This window comes from Nicotiana tabacum, chromosome 8 (genome assembly GCF_000715075.1).
Source record: "Nicotiana tabacum cultivar K326 chromosome 8, ASM71507v2, whole genome shotgun sequence".
Lineage (NCBI taxonomy): Eukaryota > Viridiplantae > Streptophyta > Magnoliopsida > Solanales > Solanaceae > Nicotiana > Nicotiana tabacum.
Genome location: NC_134087.1, coordinates 168,419,290 through 168,442,982, shown reverse-complemented (window position 1 = coordinate 168,442,982; position 23,693 = coordinate 168,419,290). Strand labels below are relative to the sequence as shown.

General features: G+C 38.6%; 1 protein-coding gene across 1 annotated transcript; it reads right to left on the bottom strand.

Annotated features, from left to right (window-relative positions):
* Nucleotides 1-4,222: 4,222 nt before the first annotated feature.
* LOC107775168 (early nodulin-like protein 9) lies at nucleotides 4,223-5,552 on the bottom strand. Its single transcript, XM_016594867.2, has 2 exons — nucleotides 5,181-5,552; nucleotides 4,223-4,755 (listed from the first exon to the last, which is right to left on the bottom strand). The coding sequence occupies exons 1-2, from the start codon at nucleotides 5,380-5,382 to the stop codon at nucleotides 4,298-4,300; spliced, it is 660 nt and encodes a 219-aa protein (XP_016450353.2). The 5' UTR covers nucleotides 5,383-5,552; the 3' UTR covers nucleotides 4,223-4,297.
* Between the last annotated feature and the right edge of the window lie 18,141 nt (nucleotides 5,553-23,693).

Below are 23,693 nucleotides of genomic sequence, written 5' to 3'. Positions count from 1 at the left end.
GGAAAATGGAGCGCAATTACACAAAACGACCGATCGGGTCGTTATTGTAAAGCTTCACCAACCTACTAGGCGATAAATTGTTTCAAATCATCTTGCAGACTTGATTTCTTTTGATTTTGTTGCTCAGTGTTGTGATTAGCACATTTGACTAGTAAATTATCTCGTGAGCGTTGTGGATAATGTGTGGGTGAATTGAGAAGAGAATATCTCCCTTGTCTATTCCCCTACTGAGTAATTTGATCGGTTCCAAACATAATTTGTTGCTAAAGATAATCTGTGTAAATGGTTAGTGAAACGACTGTCAGATTTTCGGTAATGGAACAAATTTGTTTAACCAAAAGTAATTTTTGTACTTAAAACTAGTAAATAGAATAATTTAGGTTTCTAACAACCAATTTACTTCATTTTTTTTAATATAATTGATATGAAAAAAGGAATAATAATATTAAAGAATCAAATTGAGAATAAGGTAAAAGAAATAATATTGATGATTGCTCCTTTCTTCGCCGTAGGAAATAACTATTTTTCCAATAATAGAGAATAGTAAGAATATTGATGATTGATAGTACAATTTAGCAGATTTTTTGGAGGACATACAAGTTAGGGAAAGGAGATTTAAATAGTACTATAATTTGTAACTGTTTGCCTTGTTTAACTCGTTTCAGTTACCAATATTCATTGTATTAATTTTCTATACGTGAGTGACTTGTAATGATTGAGGCAATAATATCAAATCAAGTATAATCAAGGATTTGATTGATTCCTTCCATATTTGTAATCTTTAATGACCTTTCCTTATCCTTGGCTTTTAATGATCTTGATTATCAGTCCCGTACTTGGTTTCTTCTATTCAATTTTGAGACTAAAATGTACGGTACCTTTATAAGTGATCCCGATTCATACCTTCTACGCACATCATTCTTCTTTATCATTTCAACTCCCATAACACCTGTGTTTGTAATATTAGTCCACGTGGTTGGTTTATTTTTCACTAATACAAAAGTGAACAGCCACAAAGTATACTTTAGAGTTGGCCGATTATAAGCAACTAATCTATATATTTATATAATACAGGGGCTTAAGGCAGGTGACATGGCACTCTATATGATTAAGAAAACCATTTATCTTTTATCACATTTTTTTGCTATTTACTCTAATTTTCAAGTTTAACTAATTCCAGAAAATAAAAAAGTAACTGCTCATTGTATATAACGTGTTTATCCACCGTTTCATTTTCTCTACTAATGAAGAAAAGTGACTGTTCATTTTTTAATCTTCTTTTGACAAAATGAACGAAGGTGTATGTTCATTGGCTATAAAGTCTTCTAGCCACCTTCTCATTTATGTCTAGAAGATTAATTAAAACCGAAGACTCACTACATACCGTGACATAGCTAAGTACGCTCTCTTTCTCATGGCACTCACGCTTCATCCCTCTTTCTGCATTTTACTTTTTTTTTCTCTTTTTCATCAATATAAATTGTAGAGGGTTTGGTGCGAGCAAAATGTGTTTTTCATTAGAAATATTCACTGTAAAGTCTGTAATACAAAATTTTCATTCTCCAAATATGCTAAAGCTTCCATTGTGTACATAAGGGGAATTCAATAGATACCAGAACAATGACATAAAATGTAGGCATAAAATGTTTTGTGACTATAACTAGGGGTACGGTGTACATGGACCGGGTTAGTTCGATTTTTATCAAAACCAAACTAAACCAATTATATCGGTTTGGATTGGTTCGGTTTTGTCGGATTTTTTTCTTACATGGATATTATTTCACTCTTACTTTGTTATATTTTTTATAAGTAAATATATAGTTAGTAAAAATTTAAAAAATTGACAAACATATCGTCTATTAACATATTTTTACGGGAGAATTTTCTTAATAATATATGATAGTTATTTTTTTAGTCGCCTGGCAATAATTTTTCGTTATGTACAACGTTTTAATAAAACATAGTATTATACTGCGTTTTACATTAAAAATGAATTATTAATTAAAATGTGATATTATACTACGTTTTCCTTTAACGGCTAACTTTTCGATAAACTAAAACGCAGTATAATACTGCATTTTAGTTAGAAATGTAACGTTTTTTAACTGTATAAAGGAATTTTAAGTCCAAAATACCATTATTTAGGTTTCGGACTCAATATGATGCTTTTTCTCTTACCTGGCACAACATATGGTATGTTAATTATGCACTTCAATTGTTGAGCATTCAGGAAGAGGTCAACTTAAACGAATGTTAGATGTGCTTCTCAAAGACCAATTCTCATACTTCATTATAAAAAATTCTTTGTAGAACTTATCATTCTGGTAGTAATGCAAATAACATTAGTTCATGTCACAAGTTTTATTGAAATATATTATTTTTGTATTTGTTTGGTATCTCGGGTCTATTATACAGGGTGACGGGGAGATTGATGAAGATGTCACACATCACATCGGAGCGGAATGGATAAAGTGGAGGCTCGCTTCTGGTGTCCTATGTGATAGGACTGTGCCGTTAAGACTTAAGGGTAAGTTTTATCGAGTGGTGGTTCGACCTGCTATGCTATATGGGGCTGAGTGTTGGCTAGTCAAGAACTCCCACGTGCAGAAGATGAGAGTAGCAGAGATGAGGATGTTGAGATGGATGTGTGGGTGTACCAGGCGAGATAGGATTAAAAATGAAGCTATCCGGGACAGAGTGGGAGTAGCCTCCGTGGAGGACAAGATGCGGGAGTTGCGACTGAGATGGTTCGGACATGTTAGGAGAAGAAGCATTGATTCCCCTGTCTAGAGGTGTGAGAGGTTGGCCATGGAGAGTTTGATAAGGGGTCGAGGTAGGCCTAAGAAGTACTGGGGAGAAGTGATTAGGCAGGACATGGCACAGCTTCAGCTCACTGAGGACATGACCCTTGATAGGAGGGTGTGGAGGTCGAGGATTAAGGTAGAAGGTTAGTAGGTAGTTTATAGTGTTTACCGATAGGCTTAGTAGCGTGCATGTCCCTTCATATTCTTAGATTTTTGTTACGATATGTGATTTTGTTCGCCTCAGGTATTGTATTCCCTTGCTATTAATTGATACTACTTATCATTTATCTCCCCTTTTTCTCTTTCATCTTTTTCCTTCCTTGCTTCCCTCTTCCTCTTCTTGCCCTTCTTGTCGAGGGTCTATTGGAAACATCCTCTCTACCTGCATTAGGTAGGGGTAAGATCTGCGTACAGATTACCCTCCCCAGACCCCACATGTTGGGATCAAACTGGGTTTGTTGTTATTGTTGTTGTTTGTTTGGTATGCTTCATGTCTACTCATCCGTATGAATATGAGAGCATTGATCCAAGATTTAAAAGAAAATCTCGATTACATTTCCTAACTTATCGTAAAATTTGACGACTAAAGTGATTGAACTAGAAGTATTTTATTAATTTATGTCAGTCCTCTAATTATGGTATTCATGATAAGCAATTCTCCGGTGATTTTCTGATTTAAATACTTATAATATCATAGTTATAAGTGTTGTTTTTCTTTTTTATTGTTATTGTTGTTGTTGTTTCACTTGATTTAAACAAAATGATTTCCTTTTCTCTTTTGATAATAGGATTAAAATAACCTTAGTAACCTTTGAAGCGAGATATTTGAGATTATATCATATATCATAGTGCATCAAGAAGGCCACAGTTCATCTTACCTAAAACCTTGGCTAAATAATAGTAAATATATAACATGGCTCAGTGAAAGCAAATAATATCAAAATAGGAACTGATATATATTCCTTGATAGGAGCAGCATTCAATCCAAAAGAAAAATAATTTTCTTTTCCTTTTGATCGATTTCTATGGATCAACTTACTTGATAGTTCGTTTTTTTTTTCTTTCTTTATACTTTTTGTTAGTAGAGGAAAAAAGTTTTGCCTCCAAGCAAATAAATATTTTATCTCTTCTATCTAAATTTGTGTTATTAAATTTTTTTTTTCTAAATTCACTAACTTACCGCGCGAAGCGCGGATAATTGTACTAGTATATGATAACTATGGGAGAACTAGTAACTTAAAAAATATGCCAGATAATTTGCTACAACAGGTTACATTATAATGATGGTGTAAAACTCTTACACTGTAATAAGTTAAATCCAAAATAAATATTAACATCTGAATCTTTCTTTCATATATATATATATATATATATATATATATATATATATATATATATATATATATATATATATATATATATATATTGTGTCAATGACCAAAATATTGACAATCAAATACCAATAGAATCAAAGATGTGCAACAACCTCAGCATCAGAGACCTAGAAGAATGGAAGAACCAATAAAGGCTCCAACTGATCCAACAAAACTCATGACAATTGAACAAGCACTATTCTTTGGAGGAGAAGATTCTTGAGAAGGTGTTGGTGATGGATTGATGTCTACTGAACCAGTTGGTGGAGATGTGGCGCCTTCATCGGAAGGAGCTGGAGCTGGAGGAACCTCTGCTGTTGATGGTGAAGGTGAAGATGAAGGTGATGTGACTGTTTGATTGTTGATGCTTCTATCGGCCATGACCACCACTTGGAACTTTTCATTCTTGACACAGTTGTCGTGAACTCCACTGATGAAGTAGAAAGGTCCAGAGTGGGTAAGATTGAAAATACTATGCCCATCACTGTATTTTTCAAGTGGAGCTGTTGTGCTGCAATTTGCATAGTCTTCCTTGGTTACAAGAAGAACTGAATCCTTATCAGCCGGGTAGACAAACACTGCAATTCCAAGATGATAAATGGTGTCAAGATCAAACTTGTAACACCTAAGGATGCAAGACAACTCTCTCTAAGTAACTCAGTAATATAGTCTGCAACTTAGGGAGAAGGGTTGCCTCCTCACAATTAAAGGGTGTTCCGAATTTTTTTAACCCAAAACACAGGTCTCGACAAAGTCGTGTGACCATGTATGGGGGTTGATGTTTGTTCACTGTCAGAATGTCAAGAAAGTTGGTGACCTGAGGACACGGGAGTCAACTACCAATGCCCCTACTTTAACCGTCTTAAGGTAGCGAAACTTCTTGTCGGGCACAAGAAAATTTTCTATTGTATGACATAAGGATGAAGCTCTCATTTGAACAACAATTGGAGCAAAAATTTGACTAGACAAGAAATGGGAAAAAATGCAAATGATGAGAACTTACATAGAGTATCACCAATTTGGTATCGACTCCTCTCAGCCCACTGGTTGTAATCGTTAGCATTGGGATCCAAAGGGACACTCCAATCTCCAGAACCTCCAACTTTGAACTCATAGGCATCGCCATTTTGGATCAATAGCAAAAGACAAAGCAACCCCAAAATATAAATGCTTTTTATGTACGATCTTGAACTTGTTTGAGCCATTTGGAATTAAGTCAAGGTGTGTTAGAACCTTAATGTTGGATAGTTGGGAAACTATTTGGATGATGGAATGGAGAACAATATGAGGGGTATTTGTAAGGGCATTTTGCTTTGAACTTTACAAACTGTGGCAGTGAAGCTTTTGCAGCCTTTTTGTTATTCTTTCTCCTTAAGGATATCTTAGCACCTATTGCAAAGCATAAGGGCACTTTTTAATAAGAGAGGAAATTCTGGTTGTGCTCTTTGGTGGCTCTTTTCAGTTGCTTATTCTGGGGGGTTTATACTTGGCTTGAACATGATCAAGAACTTTCATGTCTTGAGCGTTGGGTTAGGGAATATTCTAGCAAAGACATGAAAAGAGTTTTTATGGCATGAAAATAATGAAAGAGAAGACTTCCAGATTGTTAGGTTCTCACCTTTTAATCCTCCACTTTCATGTGTAAAGTAGGAATACCAGTAAGGTAATTGCAAAACAGGAATTATTATCGTTATCTAGTCGGAAGAGTTTCCATACTCAGCTAAACTGTAAAACATCTCCATTCTCCATAGTATAGATAACATAATAGCCTGTTTGGCCAAACTTCTCAAGACAAAAAAAAGAGCTTTTTTCTCCAAAAACACTTTTTTTCCTAATTTGAGGTGTTTGGTCAAGCTTATTTGGGGAAAAAAGTGCTTTTGGGAAGAAGTAGAAGCAGTTTCAGAGAAGCAGAAAAAAGTAGTTTCTTTCCAAAAGAGAAGCAGAAGCAGTTTTGGCTTTTCTTCTTACCTAAAATACCCTTAACAAAATATAATATATACCAAAATAACCCTTAAACCTAATACTTGGGATATTAATTTATAAATATTTCTTCTTATTTTTAGGAAACTTTCTAATATATAGTGTATTTAGGGGTGAATGCTTTTATATTTGTTGAAGGAATTTTAATATATTTAACTTATATTAAAAGAATTAAGTACTTTTTAATTTTATTTTCATATTTTACTTAAATAAAATGAATTTTTTTAATTATTGCATGTAATAACAAAATTTTGATATTATTTATTTACTTATAATATTAATTATTAAGTAAATCTATTCATGTCCTTATTCGTAATTTGACACTAAAAAGCACTTTCTAAAAAGCTTGGCCAAACACAAATTATTTCTCAAAAGTGTTTTTCAGACTGATTAGCCAAACACAAACTGATTCTCTCCAAAAGTACTTTTTTCAAAAGCGCTTCTCAAAATAAGCTGATTTCTCCAGCTTGGCCAAACAGGCTATAAGTCAGTTACTATATATGGTGATTACATAATGTTCCGTACAGTATGCAAGTAAAAGAAGTTGGTTACTTAAAGGTCATACATATTAACTTCCAAATTAAATATTCCTTTAGGTGTCGTTTGGTTTGAAAACAAGTTATGCTAAGAGTAGTTATGTTCAAATTAGTAATACTGAGAGTAGTTATGTTGGGATTAGTTATCCTAGTATTATTTCTTATTGATTGTTTGGTATGTTGTATTAATCATGGTGTCAATTTTACTGTTTTATCCTTGGATAAATTATCCTGGGATTACTATTCCATCTCTATCAAGTATAAGTTATTTCGGTACTACTTTTAATCCTGGGATAACTTATCCCAGGAATCGAGATTAGTAACTAAACAAGGAATAAGGCGATACTAAATTTTTATCCTAGGATTATTTTTACACTTATCCATCATATTAAACGACCCCTAAAACTTTAACTTCCAGTATCAGTACTTAAATTGAAGATTTAGTTGAAGTTGAAAGAAAGAGTTTGGTCAAAAAGTTTCTGGAATTGTTTCCTACATATGTTTAATTATAAACATATTTCATATTTACCATTTTTATAGGGGTTCCTTCTATACATAACTACCATTTCTATACGTAATTATCAATTGTATACAAAGTAATATATTATGCTCCAAGCTTTCTCACTTTCTCTTCCTCTCCTCTTCTTCTTCCTTCAAATTCAAACCCCCTTCACTCAAAATTGAATATACCAGTTTCACCATTAGAGTTGAATACACTATTAGAACTGGGGATTATAAAATTAGCAGCGAGTTAAATGCAGGATAAAGAAAAAACTAGAGTTGTTAAGGACCAAAGGCATAGTTCTTATGTTAACAGAGTGAATGACTAGTGAATTCCCTTTTTGCATTGTAAACTCAGTTGTACTTATAAGATCCGAATTGGAATTCGTTCTTATTCACAGTGTTTACCTAAAAAATACGAGAAACAATTAAATTTGTTTGTGATTTTAAAGATGTGTGATTTAATCCAATACTAATTGATAAAAAAGGAATCTAATATATAAATTTAAGAGTAAGGCAAGTCAAACCAATCGTGTAAGCAGACCCCGACCTCGAGCAAAGGTGACTTCGAGGTAAATAAGCAAGAACAACAAGAACAATAAAATAATAATAATAATAATAAGATGATTCAGATGAGCAGTAGGCAAGAAAGTAAGAGAGTATAATCTTTGCTAATAATTCATGATAGTTACAAATGATTGGGGCCCCCTTTATATAATAGGGAAACCCTAAATAAGGTACATTTCTATTTTTAATAAGGAATCTTATTAGGATAGCTGTCTAACCGCCTAGTACGAATTAGTATTAACCCGTATTAATCTATTCCGAAATTTACGCCATGATCTTGGGGACGTGGCGAGAATCTTGCTCATTCTGTTACAACCTCATAACGGCTCCATCCCGGGGTTGGTCATACTCGGCTTCGGTACTCATCGTGCACTTTAATCTTCGATCCTTATGTTCTGTCCTCGAATTCGAACCCGGTCCATACTGAGTTTGTCCCTCGATGCAAGCCCTCTGTTCCTCGATGTGAGCCCTCGAGCCCACAAAATCGGGGGTACATGATTTATCCGTATGCAGATAGTCCCTGCGTTTCTTAGAGTAAAATGATAAGAAACAATTTGAACCTCGATTTTTTGGAGCCATTGATGATATCATTCTCGTGACGTAGGCGCTCGAAGTGAGTAAAATGTTATATCGGTTCGCTTCCCCAAAACATTAAATGCTTCTCCAGTGGTGGTTGGCCACTAGTGTCGTTGAACTATCGCTACTTACCTATAGATACAAGGTTTAATTTTGGAGAAAGCTTTACTCCAATCTTCAAACCACCTCTAAACTTCTTCTGTATCTCCTTCTCTTCATCTCTTTTCTCTCATTATCTGCCCTACCGTCCTCTTAGTGCCGGAAAATGCTAAACTCCGCCACTTTTTGCATCTCTAAACACAAAACCATGGCAAAGACCTCTAAAACAGTTCCTCAAAAAGAAAAGGCTTCGTCCTCTTCTTTTCGTCCGGCCGGTGACAAAGCGCCGGCCCTTCACGAGATCGTTCCTGTCGCCTGTGTAATAAAGAAAGATTTTGACGCAGAAAACCCCCTGCAGTTCCCGGCCAATGTAAGCATGCATCGAGGTACATCTGTTCAGTAACGGAGAAACACCTCGAGGCTGTGATAAAGGAGTGTGGCTGGGGGATGAGGTCGTGGTACAGAACCCGACCCCCGAGGAGAGTGTCACCACCCCCGTGGAGGGGTTCCTAAGTGTTTACACTTACCTCTTCACACTGGGTCCTCTTGATCTGGTCGTGATTGATTTTTGCAAAAGATATCATGTCACCCTCGGCCAGATCCACCCCTCCTTTTGGTGCATAGTGATCATGCTCCGTTATTTCTCCATCAAGGCAAAGAGACTGGAGTTTTCCCTCAATCACCTCATCCAATTGTATCTGCCTCAACTTTTTCGAGGATTGATCAAGCCCCAACGCCGATCGAGCAAAGCCTTCTTTGCTAGCAATGATGAGGCCAAAGACCGAGGCTGGATGAGCCGGTTCATCCGAGTGAGGACCTCAAACATCATCCCCGAGGAAAAAATGCCATTCCCAGAGAAATGGAACCCCAACCGTAAATGAAATCCTTTTCCCTGTATCCTTTTATACTTCGCCTTCGCATTGTGTGACGCCTTTACCTTTTTTGCAACTTTTGCTTGGATTCCTCATGCGGTCCCCAACCTCGAAGACTAGGTTCGGAAGTTAGTCGCGACCTCCTCGTATAACGAGCGCAAATGGCGTGACTTGTCGAGGGGTAAATGGGAAGCTAAACACCATGGTGATTTTTTTGCTTTGTATGTTTTTTTATGTTTTCCTTCTTTACCGAAGCCGCTTGTTTCCTTATACTCAATTCTAAATTAATGCAGGCATTGGAGATTTCTCCAAGATAATGCCAACCCCTCCTAGGAAAGAGATCGAGTCCCCGATTCTTAAATCGGGGAAAGATAACAAGAGAAAAAGTGTTTCAAAACCCGAAGACCCCTAGGACGAAAAGGCTCCTGCTTGAAGACGCAGGAGGAATATTATTCACGTGGACGTAGACTCGGTCCACCAGTTTCTAGATGATAAAGGCGATGAGGGAGAAGAATCGACGCTGGTGACCCGAACTAGAAAACCAATTGAGGTTGCCAAAACATCCGGATCGGAGACCTTGCCTCGTGAAGAGGAAACTCCAAAGGAAGACTCGGGAATAGCCCTCGAATCGCCCGGGGTCGAGATTATTCCACCGCCTTCAATAGGTATACCACAAGGGAAAAGTACCGAGACCCCCGAGGCTGAACAAAGTGCCTAGAGTGACTTTCTCGGGGCCGTGACAATAGGTCATTCTCTTTCTTTAACATCTTTTTCTGAGGCGACAATGAATGAAGTTCGAGCTCTGCAAACGCCTGACCCGAGCAGAGTTCCCGGTGAAGAAGATCCTTTCTGGGATTGCTTTACTGGGGTTGATTATGCCGCCGACCTCAATGACGCATCTATCCTCTTCGAAGAGGCTTATCGTCTTTTCTCCCGTGTAAGTATTAGCTCCCACTGTTGCAATTTTTTCTTTTCTCCCCTTCTCTTAACTGATATCTTTTTGTTTTTTGTGCAGGCCATCACCAAATTAAAGGCTGAGCTGAGCCAATGTGAGTCCGAGCTTAAGAAGTCTTCGGATGAAGAGAAGGCCCTGAGCTCCTTTGTAGCCAAAAGGAGGAGGAGATCAATGACCTTCGGGCAGAGTTGGCCAAAACTCGTAAAAACGAGGCCGAACTAGACAAGTAGGTAACCATGATTTTGAAAGAGTATGGTCTTCTTGACCTTACTGTGGAGGCTAACAATTCAATGTCTTAGTTGTAGCAAAAATTGGAGATGATCGGGTAGCATCGGGGCGAGGTCGATTAGGTTAAGGCTGATTGCAACCGATGGAAGGAAAATATAGATCGGCTTGCTGCTGATAAAGAAGCTGCTCTAGCTCAACTATCCTCGGCTAATACCCAGCTCCTGGGGTGCTAAAGTGAAAAATCTAGCCCACATCAAGAAGATCGAGGAGCTCGAGGCCAAACTCGCTGAAGTCGAGGATAAGGTTGTTGAAGCTAGGGCGGAAGTGGAGTGGACAAAGGCCACGATTGGTAAAACCATTGTCGTGTACTTAAAGGATGCTGAGGCTGTTTAAGCAGAGCTAAGGGAGGCCTCCAACTGGAAAAAATGGAGCAACGATCTGGCCAAGTGCCAATCTCGGAGGGATACCCTTGAAGAGATCCATGCCCGAGGTTTCGACCTCCCTAAAGAGATAGCCCAAGCAAGGGCACTAGAAATCGATGCCAGGTTCCTGTTTCTTCCAATGGTGAAGATTCCGCTAATGGTTCTGAGAGAGGGGCAGATGAGGATGGAGTCCCCGAGGAGAAGGTTTCCAAAGATGCGGCCCCTAAAGGTGCAGCTCCCGAGGATGCGGTTCCCAAAGTAGATTAGGCTCTTTAGGATTTTGTTTTTGTTTCTTTGTTTTTGTGTAAGGCCCCTTGTGGGCACTGTAAATACCCTTTATGAATATAAGGAATTCCTTTTGCTTCATCTCCGATTTGTATTGAGTTCTGCTTTGTCTTCATTTTGTGAAAAGTATTGATGTTATAACTTCAATGATCAAGTGAACATTGGGTCAGACTCAGAAAAGAACAAACCCTTAGGTTTTTTTAGTGATCTTATAATAGAATACCTCTTAAGATTTTTTGTTAACCCTTGAGCTATGCTTAAGTCCGAGTTGAGTGAGAGCAAGGTCTCGAACTCTACATTTTTCGGCTCTTAGGCTCCTTTATATTGGCCCGTAGGCTCTTTAAGTTGGCTCATTCAGCCTCTAAAGCGGCTATAATTTTTCCCTCTTTTCGGCTAAAAGACTTAGTGAAAATTTCTTTATGCCTTAGCATGCATTTTGTGTACCCGTTAGGTTTTTCGAGGGTTCAATTGATCAGGACCCATTTGTGTTATTACCATTGAGGCTTTTTCGAAGGTTGATATTATCGAAGCCTTCAAATTGTCTGAGGGCTGATTTTATTTAAACCCCTTTTTATTTGTTTTGCCGAGGGTAGCCTTATTTAACCGATTTTTCAAAGTATTTGAAGGCCTTTAACTTATGTCAGACGTCTCCGAGCCATATGATTTCTGCCGTAGCCTTTTTATATGACCGCAGTCTTTAATATGTCCATAGCCTTCGGGTGTGTCTTTTGGACTTGTTTCCCGATAACCTTTTGAAATTTTCCGAAAGGTTAGTCCCCGAGTATGATGGCCTTGGCCTTCGAGTCAGGGGATGCCTCTTTTAGGTCTTATAAATTTGAGTTTAGATATTCGAATGTATTGACTATTAAAGACAGTTCCCGAGTATTCTAGATGTATTCGCGTTTGCCCTTGAGCCGTTTCTCACAGAATCACAAGTATGGAGTTTGTATAATAGCAGATTTCTTTGAGACACGAAGTGTTTTGATATAGAAGGAATGCTTCTTTGAATAATTGATACATGCGTAAATGTTTTGCCATCGGGGCTCGACTATTTTATATGGACACAGTTTATCTGACTGGTTGGCCCATTACAAAGTTTTCCTATCGAGGCCCTCTTTGGCGTGAAGTATTTTCCTAAAAGATATAACCTCCAAGGGTGATGCCCCCAGTTTCGAGGTTGATTGAAAAGAAACCCTGGATAATGTTGAATTCTCCTTAGGTAGCACATAGTTGTTGCCTCGTTAAAAACCTCGTCAGAAAAACCCATTTGGGACAAAATCCAATCTAACGGAAAAAGAGTGCAACGCGCGCTTTAAAACCTAAGGTCTTTGTGTATAAAAGTGCCCTCGGCATCTTCGATCGAACACCTACAACGAGTTAGTCTTAAATTCAAATGGAAAAAAGGAGAAGGTCATACCTTAGCAGTAATATTGTTTGAGTAGTGATACACTCCAATTGTTTGGTGATTGTTCGCCCCCCGTCGTGCTAAGTTTATACGATCCTTACCGACAACTCCGAATGGTATGGTTCTTCCCAATTCGAGCCTAGTTTCCCTTCATTTGGGTCTCAAGTATTGAAGGTAAATTTCCATAGAACTAAGTCCCCGATTTCGAAGTGTCGAAGGTTAATCCTTCTATTATAATGTCTCTCGATTCTTTGTTTCTGTGCTGCCATCCGAACAAGTGCAGCTTCTCTTTTTTAATCTAGTAGTTCGAGGCTAGTATTCATAGCCTCGTGATTTGACTCTTCTGATGCATGTCAAAATCTGGCGCTGGGTTCCCCGACCTTGACCGAAATCAAGGCCTCCGAGCCGTATACTAACGAGAATGGGGTCGCCCCCGTGCTGGACTTCGATGTTGTTCGATACGCCCAAAGAACCTCGGGTAGAACTTCTCTCCATTTTCCTTTTGCATCGTCCAACCTCTTCTTTAAGTTTTGAATGATAGTTTTGTTTGTTGACTTGGCCTGTCCGTTACCGGTCGGATGATATGGCATTGATAAAATCCTTTTTATTCTGTGTGCTTCGAGGAACTTTGTTACCTTGCTGCCAATGAATTGCTTGCTGTTGTCACATACGATTTCGGCCGGTGTCCCGAATCGACACACGATATGTCCCAAATAAAGTCAATAACTTCTTTTTCTCTAACCTTTTCGAAGGCCTGTGCTTCCACCCATTTAGAAAAGTAGTCAGTCATAAACAAAATGAATTTAGTTTTACCTGGGGCTATTGGTAGAGGGCCGACGATATTCATTCCCCATTTCATGAAAGGCCACGGTGACAGGACTGAGTGAAGTTTCTCTCCGGACTGATGAATCATCGGTGCAAACTTTTGACATTTATCATATTTTTTAACAAACTCCTTAGTGTCTTTTTCCATGCTATCTCAGTAATACACTGCTCTAATAACTTTACGAACCAAAGACTTGGCGCTAGAGTGATTCCCACAAGTGCCTTCATGGATTTCTCATAGAACATAATCGGTGTCTCCCGGCCCCAAACATGCCGCCAATGGTCCATCGAACGTCCTCCTGTATAATGTTCCACCTTTATCCAATGCGAACCTAGCAGCCTTGGTTCGTAGAGCCCTCGACTCTTTATGATCCGATGGGAGCTTTCCATTTTTAAAATATTTGATATACTTATTCCTCCAATCCCAAGTCAAACTTGTAGAATTTATCTCGGCATGACCCTCTTCGACCACAGATCTCGACAATTGGACGACGGTCCTCAGGATAATATCATTTTCTTAAATTGATGACCCCAAGTTAGCAAGTGCATCGGCCTCACTGTTTTGTTCCCGAGGCACATGATCTAGAGTCCACTCCTTGAAGCGGTGCAAGGTTACTTGTAATTTGTCCAGATATCTTTGTATCCTATCCTCTCGGACTTCAAAGCTTTTATTTAATTGATTTACCACCAACAGAGAATCACACTTGGCTTCAATGACTTCGGCCCCCAAGGTTTTATCTAGCTCGAGACCTGCAATCATGGCCTCATACTCGACCTCAATATTGGTCAACCTGGATTAATATATTGTCTAATATTGTCCTGTAGGCAACTTCAAAATGATGCCAAGCCCAGACCCTTTCACATTCAAGGCACCGTCCGTGAAGAGGGTCCATACCCCCGATGATGTACCCGATTTTAGCAGAAGTTCTTTTTCCACTTCAGGTATAAGGGTCGGTGTAAAATGGGTCACGAAGTCAGCTAAGATTTGAGACTTGATAGCCATTCGAGGTTGATATTCGATATAGTAGCCTCCAAGTTTGACTTCCCATTTAGCCAATCGGCCTGATAGTTCGGGCTTATGAAATACATTTCGGAGAGGATAAGTGGTTAACACACATATTGGGTGACACTTGGAAAGATGGCTTTAGTTTTCTAGACGTGCTTATTAATGCAAGTGCTAATTTTTCTAAGTGCAGGTATCTAGTTTCAGCATCTCCTAAAGTCCGACTTACATAATAAATAAGGAATTGCGTACCTTGCTCTTCTTGAACTAGTACCCCACTTACCGCTATCTCAGACACTGCTAAATATAAGCAAAGCTTTTCAACCACCTTCAGAGTGTGAACCATAGGTGGGCTCGATAAATATCGCTTCAATTCCTCCTATGCTTGTTGGCATTCTAGGGTCCATGCGAAATCCTTTTTCTTTTTTAGCAAGGAAAAGAACTTGTTGCTTCGATCCGACGACCTCGAAATGAATCGACCCAAGGCGGCTATCCATCCCATTAGCCTTTGTACGGCTTTCACATTATCTACTATAGTAATATCTTCGATGGCCTTGATCTTATCAGGGTTGATTTCGATCCCTTGATTTGATACCATGAAGCCAAGGAACGTGCCTGAACCGACCCCGAAGTCCCATTTTTCTGGGTTAAGCTTCATGTTGTACTTCCTCAAGATTTGGAATGTTTCCTGCAAATGAATTAAATTGTCATCTGCACACAGGGACTTAACTAACATATCATCAATGTAAACTTCTATTGATTTGCCTATCTGTTCCTTGAACATTTTGTTAACTAGACATTGGTATGTAGCTTTGACATTTTTTATCCCGAAGGGCATTACATTGTAACACTATGTTCCAAACTTAGTGATAAATGAGGTCTTCTTCTGGTCCTCCGGGTTCATCTGAATTTGATTGTACCCGGAGTAGGCATCAAGAAAGGTAAGGATCTTGTGGCCAGCCGTGGCATCGATTATGCGATCGATGTTAGGCAGTGGAAAAGAATCTTTAGGACATGCCTTGTTCAAATCCTTATAATCTATGCACATTTTCAGTTTGTTCCCCTTTTTGGGACTACAACTACGTTGGCTAACCATTCGGGGTACTTTACCTCCCGAATTGACCCTATTTTAAGAAGTTTAGTTACCTAAACCTTTTATGAATGCATGCTTTACCTCAGACTAGGGCCTTCTTTTTTGCTTTACTGGTTTGAACCTGGGGTCGAGGCTTAGCCAGTATGTTGTTATTTTTGGTGGGATCCCTGTCATGTCTAAATGGGACCAAGCAAAACAATCCATATTATCGATAAGAAATTGAATGAGTTTTTTCCTGAATTCGGGGGTTAACCCTGTTCCAGGTATACCTTTTTCTCGGGCATGTACTCGATCAGTATAACCTATTCCAATTCCTCGATCGTTGACTTGGTTGCATATAACGCTTTGGGAACAACAAAAGTTCGAGGAGTAAGGAAATCGTCTTCTTCTTCTTCGGTTACCCGTTCATCTAATTCGATCGAGGCCGGGGGCGATGATTGCTATTTGGCCGTCTGCTTATCTTTGGTGCTTGATTTTTATGAGGTCGAAGGCACTGGTATCGAAGTCACCTCATCGACTGCAAATATTTCCTTCACAGTGTGTTGTTCTCCGTAAACGTTTTCACACCATCCAATATTGGGAATTTCATCATCTGATGAAGGGTTGAAAGTACTGCCCTTATGTTGTGGATTCATAGCCTCCCAAGTAGTGCATTATATCTCATGTCGTCTTCGATGACATGGAATTTTATATCTTGGATGGTCCCGGCCATGCTCTCTGATAGGATTATCTCCCCTTCGTTGTTTTGCTTGCCATGTTGAAGCCATTTATGACTCGAGTTGCAGGTACGATTTGGTCCTGTAGGTCGAGCTGCTCTATGAACCTTGATCTGATTATGTTTGCTTAGCTACCTGGATCCACTATAACACGTTTAACTTGAACTTTATTTAACAAAACAGAAACTACCTGGGCGTAATTATGCGGCTGAGATATGCCTTCCGTTTCCTCGTTATTGAATGATAGGATGCCCTCGGGCATATAAGTCCGAGTCCATTTTTCTTTGGTGATCGATACCTTGGTGAATTTGAATATAGGTTCTTGCGGAACATCGACACCGCCAACGATCATATGAATTACATGTTGCGGTTCTTCCTACTCATTTTTTCTGTTTACATCTCTTTCCCTGAAGTGGTTCTTAAATCGATCACTGAGAAACTCTTGAAAATGACCCTCATTGAACAATCGAGCTACCTCCTCCCTCAGTTGCCTACAGTCTTCAGTCTTATGGCCATGTGTGCCATGATATTTACACATCAAGTTTGAATTCCTTTGAGAAGGATCAGTTTGTATATGTCGGGCCACCTGGTGTCTTTGATTCTTCCAATAGCTAACACGATCCCCGATGCATCTATACTAAAATTATACTCCGACAACCGAGGTGATTCCGTGGGATCGGTATGTTTATCAAAATCATTTTTACTCATAAGTCCCCGAGAGCTTTGGCCTCGATCATTTTTTTGATCATTCCGAGGAGCTTTTGTCGTGCCCCTCTCTTTCCCTCATTGCGGAGAGAGGTCCGGGTTTCGACCTTCCATGGGGTGCAGTGACTCATTTCCTTTTTGGGAATAGAATATTTGAAGAGTTGCCACCTAACGGATTATGATGTGTTAGGGAACCTATAGTGATTAACTCTTGGGTTGGTTTCCATTACCAGAGATTAGGGTAAGGTCTCGAGATAACCTCGAGGGGAAGGTGTTAGGCACCCCTTTTGGTCCACAACCATGGGTCCCGACCAAACTTATATTTTTACAAATTAGTCCATACAAATAATTGAATCAAATAGGTACAGTACTTTTTAACAAGTCAAGTAGTGAATAAAGGTTAAACAAATTATGAAGAAAAGTTTTAAACAATGAGAAGGTTAGGGGGTAAAGTGGGGTCCTAGGTTGTTTATCCTAAGGGTACCCCACGCAATGTCCAGTAAACACTCCTCAATGAGGGGCTACACGTGACATTAGCGCGTAGTCATCATATCCCACGTCTACCCTTCCCATCCCCTTATCGGTCATGCAAAGTGAGTGTTGGTCATCGATTCCTATTGCGTGATGCTACCCGTCCCATCTTAATAGTCCCGGAGGGAATTAGGACCTCTTCCTATAGGCAGTTTTAGACATACCCCTAAGGCTTAAAGGAAAAATTCTAAGGTGACAACTAAAGAAAAGCAATTTAGGACTTTCACATAAATGGAGCAATTAAAGGCTTATAGTTTCCTCCACAAACAAGCATATATGCAGCACGACTCAACCACAAATAAGGTCTTTAGCAATCAAAGTCCTAAAGCAGGATTTCTAAATGATTATGCAGGAATAAACCACTTTCAGATGCAATAGTCACAACCTATTAGTTGCCTAGGATCTCTTTTAAAAACTCATTAGGATTCAGCAACGTTGAGTGACAGAAACAGCTTCAGAGCAGTGCAATTTTTGAAAATGCCCTAAGGCTTGCCTATATGCAGGACTGATACTTATGCTAATGCAGAAACAAGCAAGTTTTGAAATAACCTTTTAAACCTACATGCAGGATATCTAATGGGATTACATCAATTTTGAAAGGACTAATTTTAGAAAAAAGAGTTGTTACCCGGTTTTGAGAAGTAAACTAGGAGAGGTACATTTGATCTACTAGGCTAAACATAATTACGAATTAGATCATTTTATCTAGGCGTATTACTATTTTTAGTCAACTTCCAGTAACATACGAAAGGCTTGCTGAATCGGAATTACACCCTATAAGTATGATATCTACATTTGAGTTGATTTAAAACATGATGACTTAGAACCAAGAAACATGGTTTCTACATGAAAAATGCAGTATTTAAGAACATGATTCGTATCTGATGCAAGTGACATTAAAAGTGAAGTCCTTATATGCATGGTTTCTATTATGATGCAAATGAGATTGAAAGCGAAACCCTACAAGCATGCTTCTACTATACAAATGCAATCAGATTCAACAGGAACAAAAACCCTATAGGTATGTTCTCTAGTGAGTGAGGCAAGCAGATTCGAAATTAAATCCTAAAGCAGGATTTCTACCCAAGTTACCCCATAACGTATACATCTACCCACCCTTTCACTAAATGCCCCAGATATCTGTTTACAAAGTATTACAAGCCAACAGATGAATTACATAAGTCAAATAAAAATTAAGAATCTATTCTATAGAGAGCCTGTAATCAGGCCATAGTTACCCAAAGCCTCCAATGGTCTTTCAATCCTTGTTTCCATAGACAAATCAGAGTCTAGGTGCATCAAAGTTCCATAAGGGTCTCAAGGACCCCGGGCAATGCTTACATCTAGACTTAATAGCCAAGCATTGAACCAGTGCAGTGTGGAAAGCCAACCTCAGTATGCTAGAGTTCCAAGGGTTCTCAAGGGGATCCCAAGGCAGTACACATATTAGAGGGGGCAGAACTTATTAACTAGAGTAGAGTGAAAGTGCAGGACACACGTTTGAAAGGAGTTTGTTAAAAAACTGGACTGAAAGGTCCATTTTGAAAGCAATTAGTAATAGAGATGGTTGAAAGAAGTTGGATTAGTAAAACAGAGTTCAAACACTTCAGGGTAAGACCACATACAGCAAGTGAATGAATTCAGTAATCACACATGGGGTTAAGGGGGTTTGGGGATATATATACATTGACTGCAGACACCTGACCCCAGCAGGAGTATTAGGATTGGTGTGGACATGCTCAGAGATAGTTGGACACTAGCATAATCATAAACCAGTCATGAACACATAGAGGAGGGATAAGGGATTTGGGATTCACAAAGTTGTAAGTGCACAGTAGGTAAAAGAATACAATTTTCCAGGCATGCTTGAATCACACAAAGGGAATACGTGAATTTAAAGGGAGGGAATCAAATTAGCATGCTTAGATACATACTTCACAACAAACACACAAGTAAAAGCAGGCCAAAAATAAAAGAAGTTGAAACAGGAATAGAAACATGTTGTTGTTGAGACTTTAAATTAAATTAGGACATACTAGTGAAGATAGAGGTAAGCAAAATCAAAGAACCAAGGTTTACAGATGATTAGCCTTGGCTTGCAGCCGGCTAATAGTAGTAGAATAACACAAAGTTTTTTAAGTAAGAGAGGGGTTTTTGAAAGCCAAGTCTCATGTGTTGTTAATGAAAGACTTAGGGTATTTATAGCTTCGAAAATAGGTAGAAAATAAGGTAACAAGTAAAGGTTTAGCACAATTATGGAAGTAATCACAATTAGAATCCAATTAATACAAGTACTCCCCTTCAATCAAGGAATTACAGCTTAAACGGATTCCAACAAGGTTAACCAAGGAACAAAAATCAGTTGAGAAAGACAGGCTTTTACCATATAAGGGGTAGTAAAAATATAGAGCATATGATTGAGTCTATGTACAAAATACACTAATTAAGGAAAGGATTCAGCTAGAATGAAGCATCACAACAAATAAAGAAATGGAATCAATCAACTTAAACGGCCGAGTAAAATTTTAGGATTTTATAAGAAATCTTGCAATCAAACCATAAATTAAGAAAATCAGGATCAATCAAGAGGGAGTCATGATTCTGTACTTCAACATATAAATAGAGAAGAATGAACAGGTGTAGCAGACATGCAAGGTCATCCATATCGATAGAAAGAAGCAAGAGATGAGCAAACCAGATGGACACAATCATACAGAAGTGACACGATTAGGCTAAGGACTCAGTAGAAAAACTCATTCGAAGCATGGTAACCAACAAAAACTTAACAAAGTCAAGTAGTCATGGCTAACACACAGAACCAGAGTGAAGAAAACCAATCTAACACAGAAAAATTGGTAAAGAAGATCAGACCAACACACAGAAACAAGTAAAGAAAATCTTTAGGAAATTAGGGCTTTTTAACAGAGTTGAGTTAAAAAGCAGTAAGAACTTAGAATCGGTCAAGATAAACAAAGAAAAAGGTTTTATCATAAAGAAATCAGTCGAAACAGGTATAGAAAGAACTCCGAAAACCCTAGTTTCTCAAAGGGAGTAAAAATGGTTTAAAGTAGAAGATCTTTCAGAAGAAAGCTCGAGAATAAGCAAGTCACAGAAGGAGATAGGCTTAAAGCATAAAAATAACATAGATCTGAGAGATTCAGAAGAGTGTTAGGGTTTCAAAAAGAAAACCAAATAAAAAATTAAAGGAACCTGTTGAAACTTCACCGATCGCGACATATAAGGTGTAATTTTGCCCAAAATCACACTGAAGACCCATAAGTAATAGGAATAGAAACCCTAGGTCCAAATAGACATGGCCTAGGACCCTTGAGGGCCTTAGAGATGATGAGCAGGGTGATGAGAGACCCATTGGAGACTTGGGTTTGAAAGGGTGGTCGCCGGAGATGACCAGAGAATGAGGCGGTGAAGAGTGATTAGGGTTAGGTCGAGCGAGAAGAGAGATGAGAGCATCTGAGGGCGGCGCCCTTAGAAAAGTGATTAGGGTTAGGGGGTCTCTCAGAATTAAAAAGGAAAGGTTGAACGAGGGACGTTGATCTAAGAGATCAATGACTAGGATTTAGGGTGGCTTGGGTCGAGTAGACGTGTATAGGATCTGCGTCGGGTGGTTTGGGTGTAAAATTAGGCTGGAAAGGGGTCCAACTTTTGTTATAATTGAAAGCCAAATTTGGTTGTTATTTAAATAGTCAATTTCACCTATTTAATTTATTGAAAATAACCGGCAATTTCTGGAAAATAAATTTAAGTTGCCAAAATGATTTGAAATACATAATTAACAATTTAAAAATACGAGATCCAATTTTATGCATATAAAACATAATTAAATCTTAAAAGGGCTAATATTGCAATTATGTGCAATTTAGCTTTAAAAATACTAAATATAATTGTAAAAATATATACAAATTACCTTAGACATATTTTGGCATAAATATAGATATTAAATAGATGAATTATCAAAACAATAATTTTGGAAATAATTATTGGGTATTTTATGGATAAAAAGGGAGAAAATAAGTCAATTTAATCCCTTAAAATTATGGAAAAAATAATAAAAACCTTGGACATGCTTATATATATATATATATATATATATATATATGCTATTTTGAAGGTAGTTATGCATATTTAAAATATATAAGAAAAAATTGGGTATCAACAGCTGCCCCTCTTTACCCGGGAAGGATGAAAGCGTTTACGGATAAAGACATGATGGCCAATTTTGACCGGACGAGATGTTTTGAAAGATAGAGGCTGAGCTCCGGTTTTCGAGGTTCCTACATATCCCTATTTTTATAGGAATCAGGCCATGTGTACTTCTGGATCCCCCTGCGGAGTATGCCGATGAAATTTTGTAAAAACGGACACGAGGTGTGGTTGCGGTTACGGTGAGCATTTAAGGCTCGAGACGGTTGGAGGGAATTGGAGGGGGATTGCTCCTGCTAGGATAGTTGTTGCTTACTGATTACCTGCAGATAGAAGATGCTACAAACGTATTTGCAAAAATTTAAACATGATGCAAATTTCCTTTGGACAATGAAGGTTGTCTTCAGACAATTAAAGATGATGTCCTTAGACCATGACGTCCTGGGCCATGAATTGTTTAATGAGGGATTCGCAAGCCATAAAATGATGTTCTCGGTCCATGAAAATGGTGCCTCCGAACTATGACGCCTTTGAATAAAGACATGCAAATTTTGGGAGATCCTCAGGCCATGACATGGTGTCTTCGGGCTATGAGGATGGTTCCTTTAGACTATGATTCCCTTGGATAGATTGGCAATATTTCATCCCATGATATGCAATAGTATGATGTAACAAGACAACTCTTAGTCTTGTAAGGTCCAAGGCAAAGCTTAGCCCGAAAGAGAAGCGAGATAAATAATGTTTGGTATAGCGCTTAGTTTTGAAGAAAATTGGAGGCAGAGCTTAGCCTCAGAAGGTATAATGGTAGCCTTATGCAGATTGGAAGGCAGAATAGTAGCCTTATGCAATGAAGATGCAGGTGGAGGTAGAGCTTAACCTCGGAAGGTAGAATGGTAGCCTTATTGGAAGGCAGAATAGTAGCCTTATGCAATGCAGATGTAGATGGAGGTAGAGCTTAACCTCGGAAGGAAGGCATAATGGTAGCCTTATGCAGATTGGAAGGCAGAATAGTAGCCTTATGCAATGCAGATGCAAATGGAGGTAGAGCTTAACCTCGGAAGGCATAATGATAGCCTTATGCAGATTGGAAGGCAGAATAGTAGCCTTATGCAATGCAAATGTAGATGGAGACAGCGTTTAGTCTCAAAAGGCAGAATGGTAGCCTTATGCAAGAAATAAGATAACAAATGACAGTAGAGTTTTCTTAGCTGATAGCAGATTGCGGCGTTATGATTACTTGGAATATTGTGACATACAGAACATCATTGGTGTGTTCTGATAGCAAATGTTGGTAAGTGCAATGGTTCTGAGAATCGTATTTTGAACAATGTTTTTCCCGTGGGCGTACAGTATGTCTAATGATTTCACAATCCTAGTGCCTGCATTCAAAGAAAAATCGTGAGCTTTGTAAAGGGGAATGTTAGCTCGTATCCCTGCTGACTTTTCTTGACTCGTTCGGGTTTGATCTGGTGATACCGTATGTATTATTGGGGTAGCGTTGCTAAACAAGTAGTTTCAATAATAAACATACATGATTTTGTAAAAGTATGACATAAATTAAAAATAACTTTTAGATGAACCGACGACTGTGACGTATGGTCCTCTTCAAAATTCTATCCCAGTTTGATGGGTTGACGTTTCTGACTGTTGCTCGTATGGCGATCGGTTGAAATTACTTCAGAATTTTGAGGGTCCTCCTTAATATTCTACCCCAGTTTCCAATTGCGGGGGAAAATGAAATTTTATTGCATTATGACTGAACCCATAGGGCTGCCTATGTATCCCCTCTTAAACGAGAATCAGGTTAGGCGTAGTTCAATTTATATCATATAAGGAAAGCAAAAAGATTACACATAGTAACGCTTGACTGCATCTGAATTGATCGGTTTTGGCTAGATTTCTCCGTCCATTTCTGTAAGTATGAGGACTCCTCCTGTCAAAACCCGGTGAACCATGTATGGACCCTGCCAGTTGGGAGAGAACTTCCCTTTGTCTTCATCTTGATGCGGAAATTTTTTTTTTAACACTAGCTTCCCCGGTGCGAACTGTCTTGGCT

Bases quoted from the DNA above. Each gene is read 5' to 3' on its own strand.
- LOC107775168 (XM_016594867.2), bottom strand. From the start codon at position 5,382: ATGGCTCAAACAAGTTCAAGATCGTACATAAAAAGCATTTATATTTTG. The intron at 4,756-5,180 runs GTAAGTTCTCAT...TTGGAATTGCAG, and splicing joins CCAAATTGGTGATACTCTAT to TGTTTGTCTACCCGGCTGAT.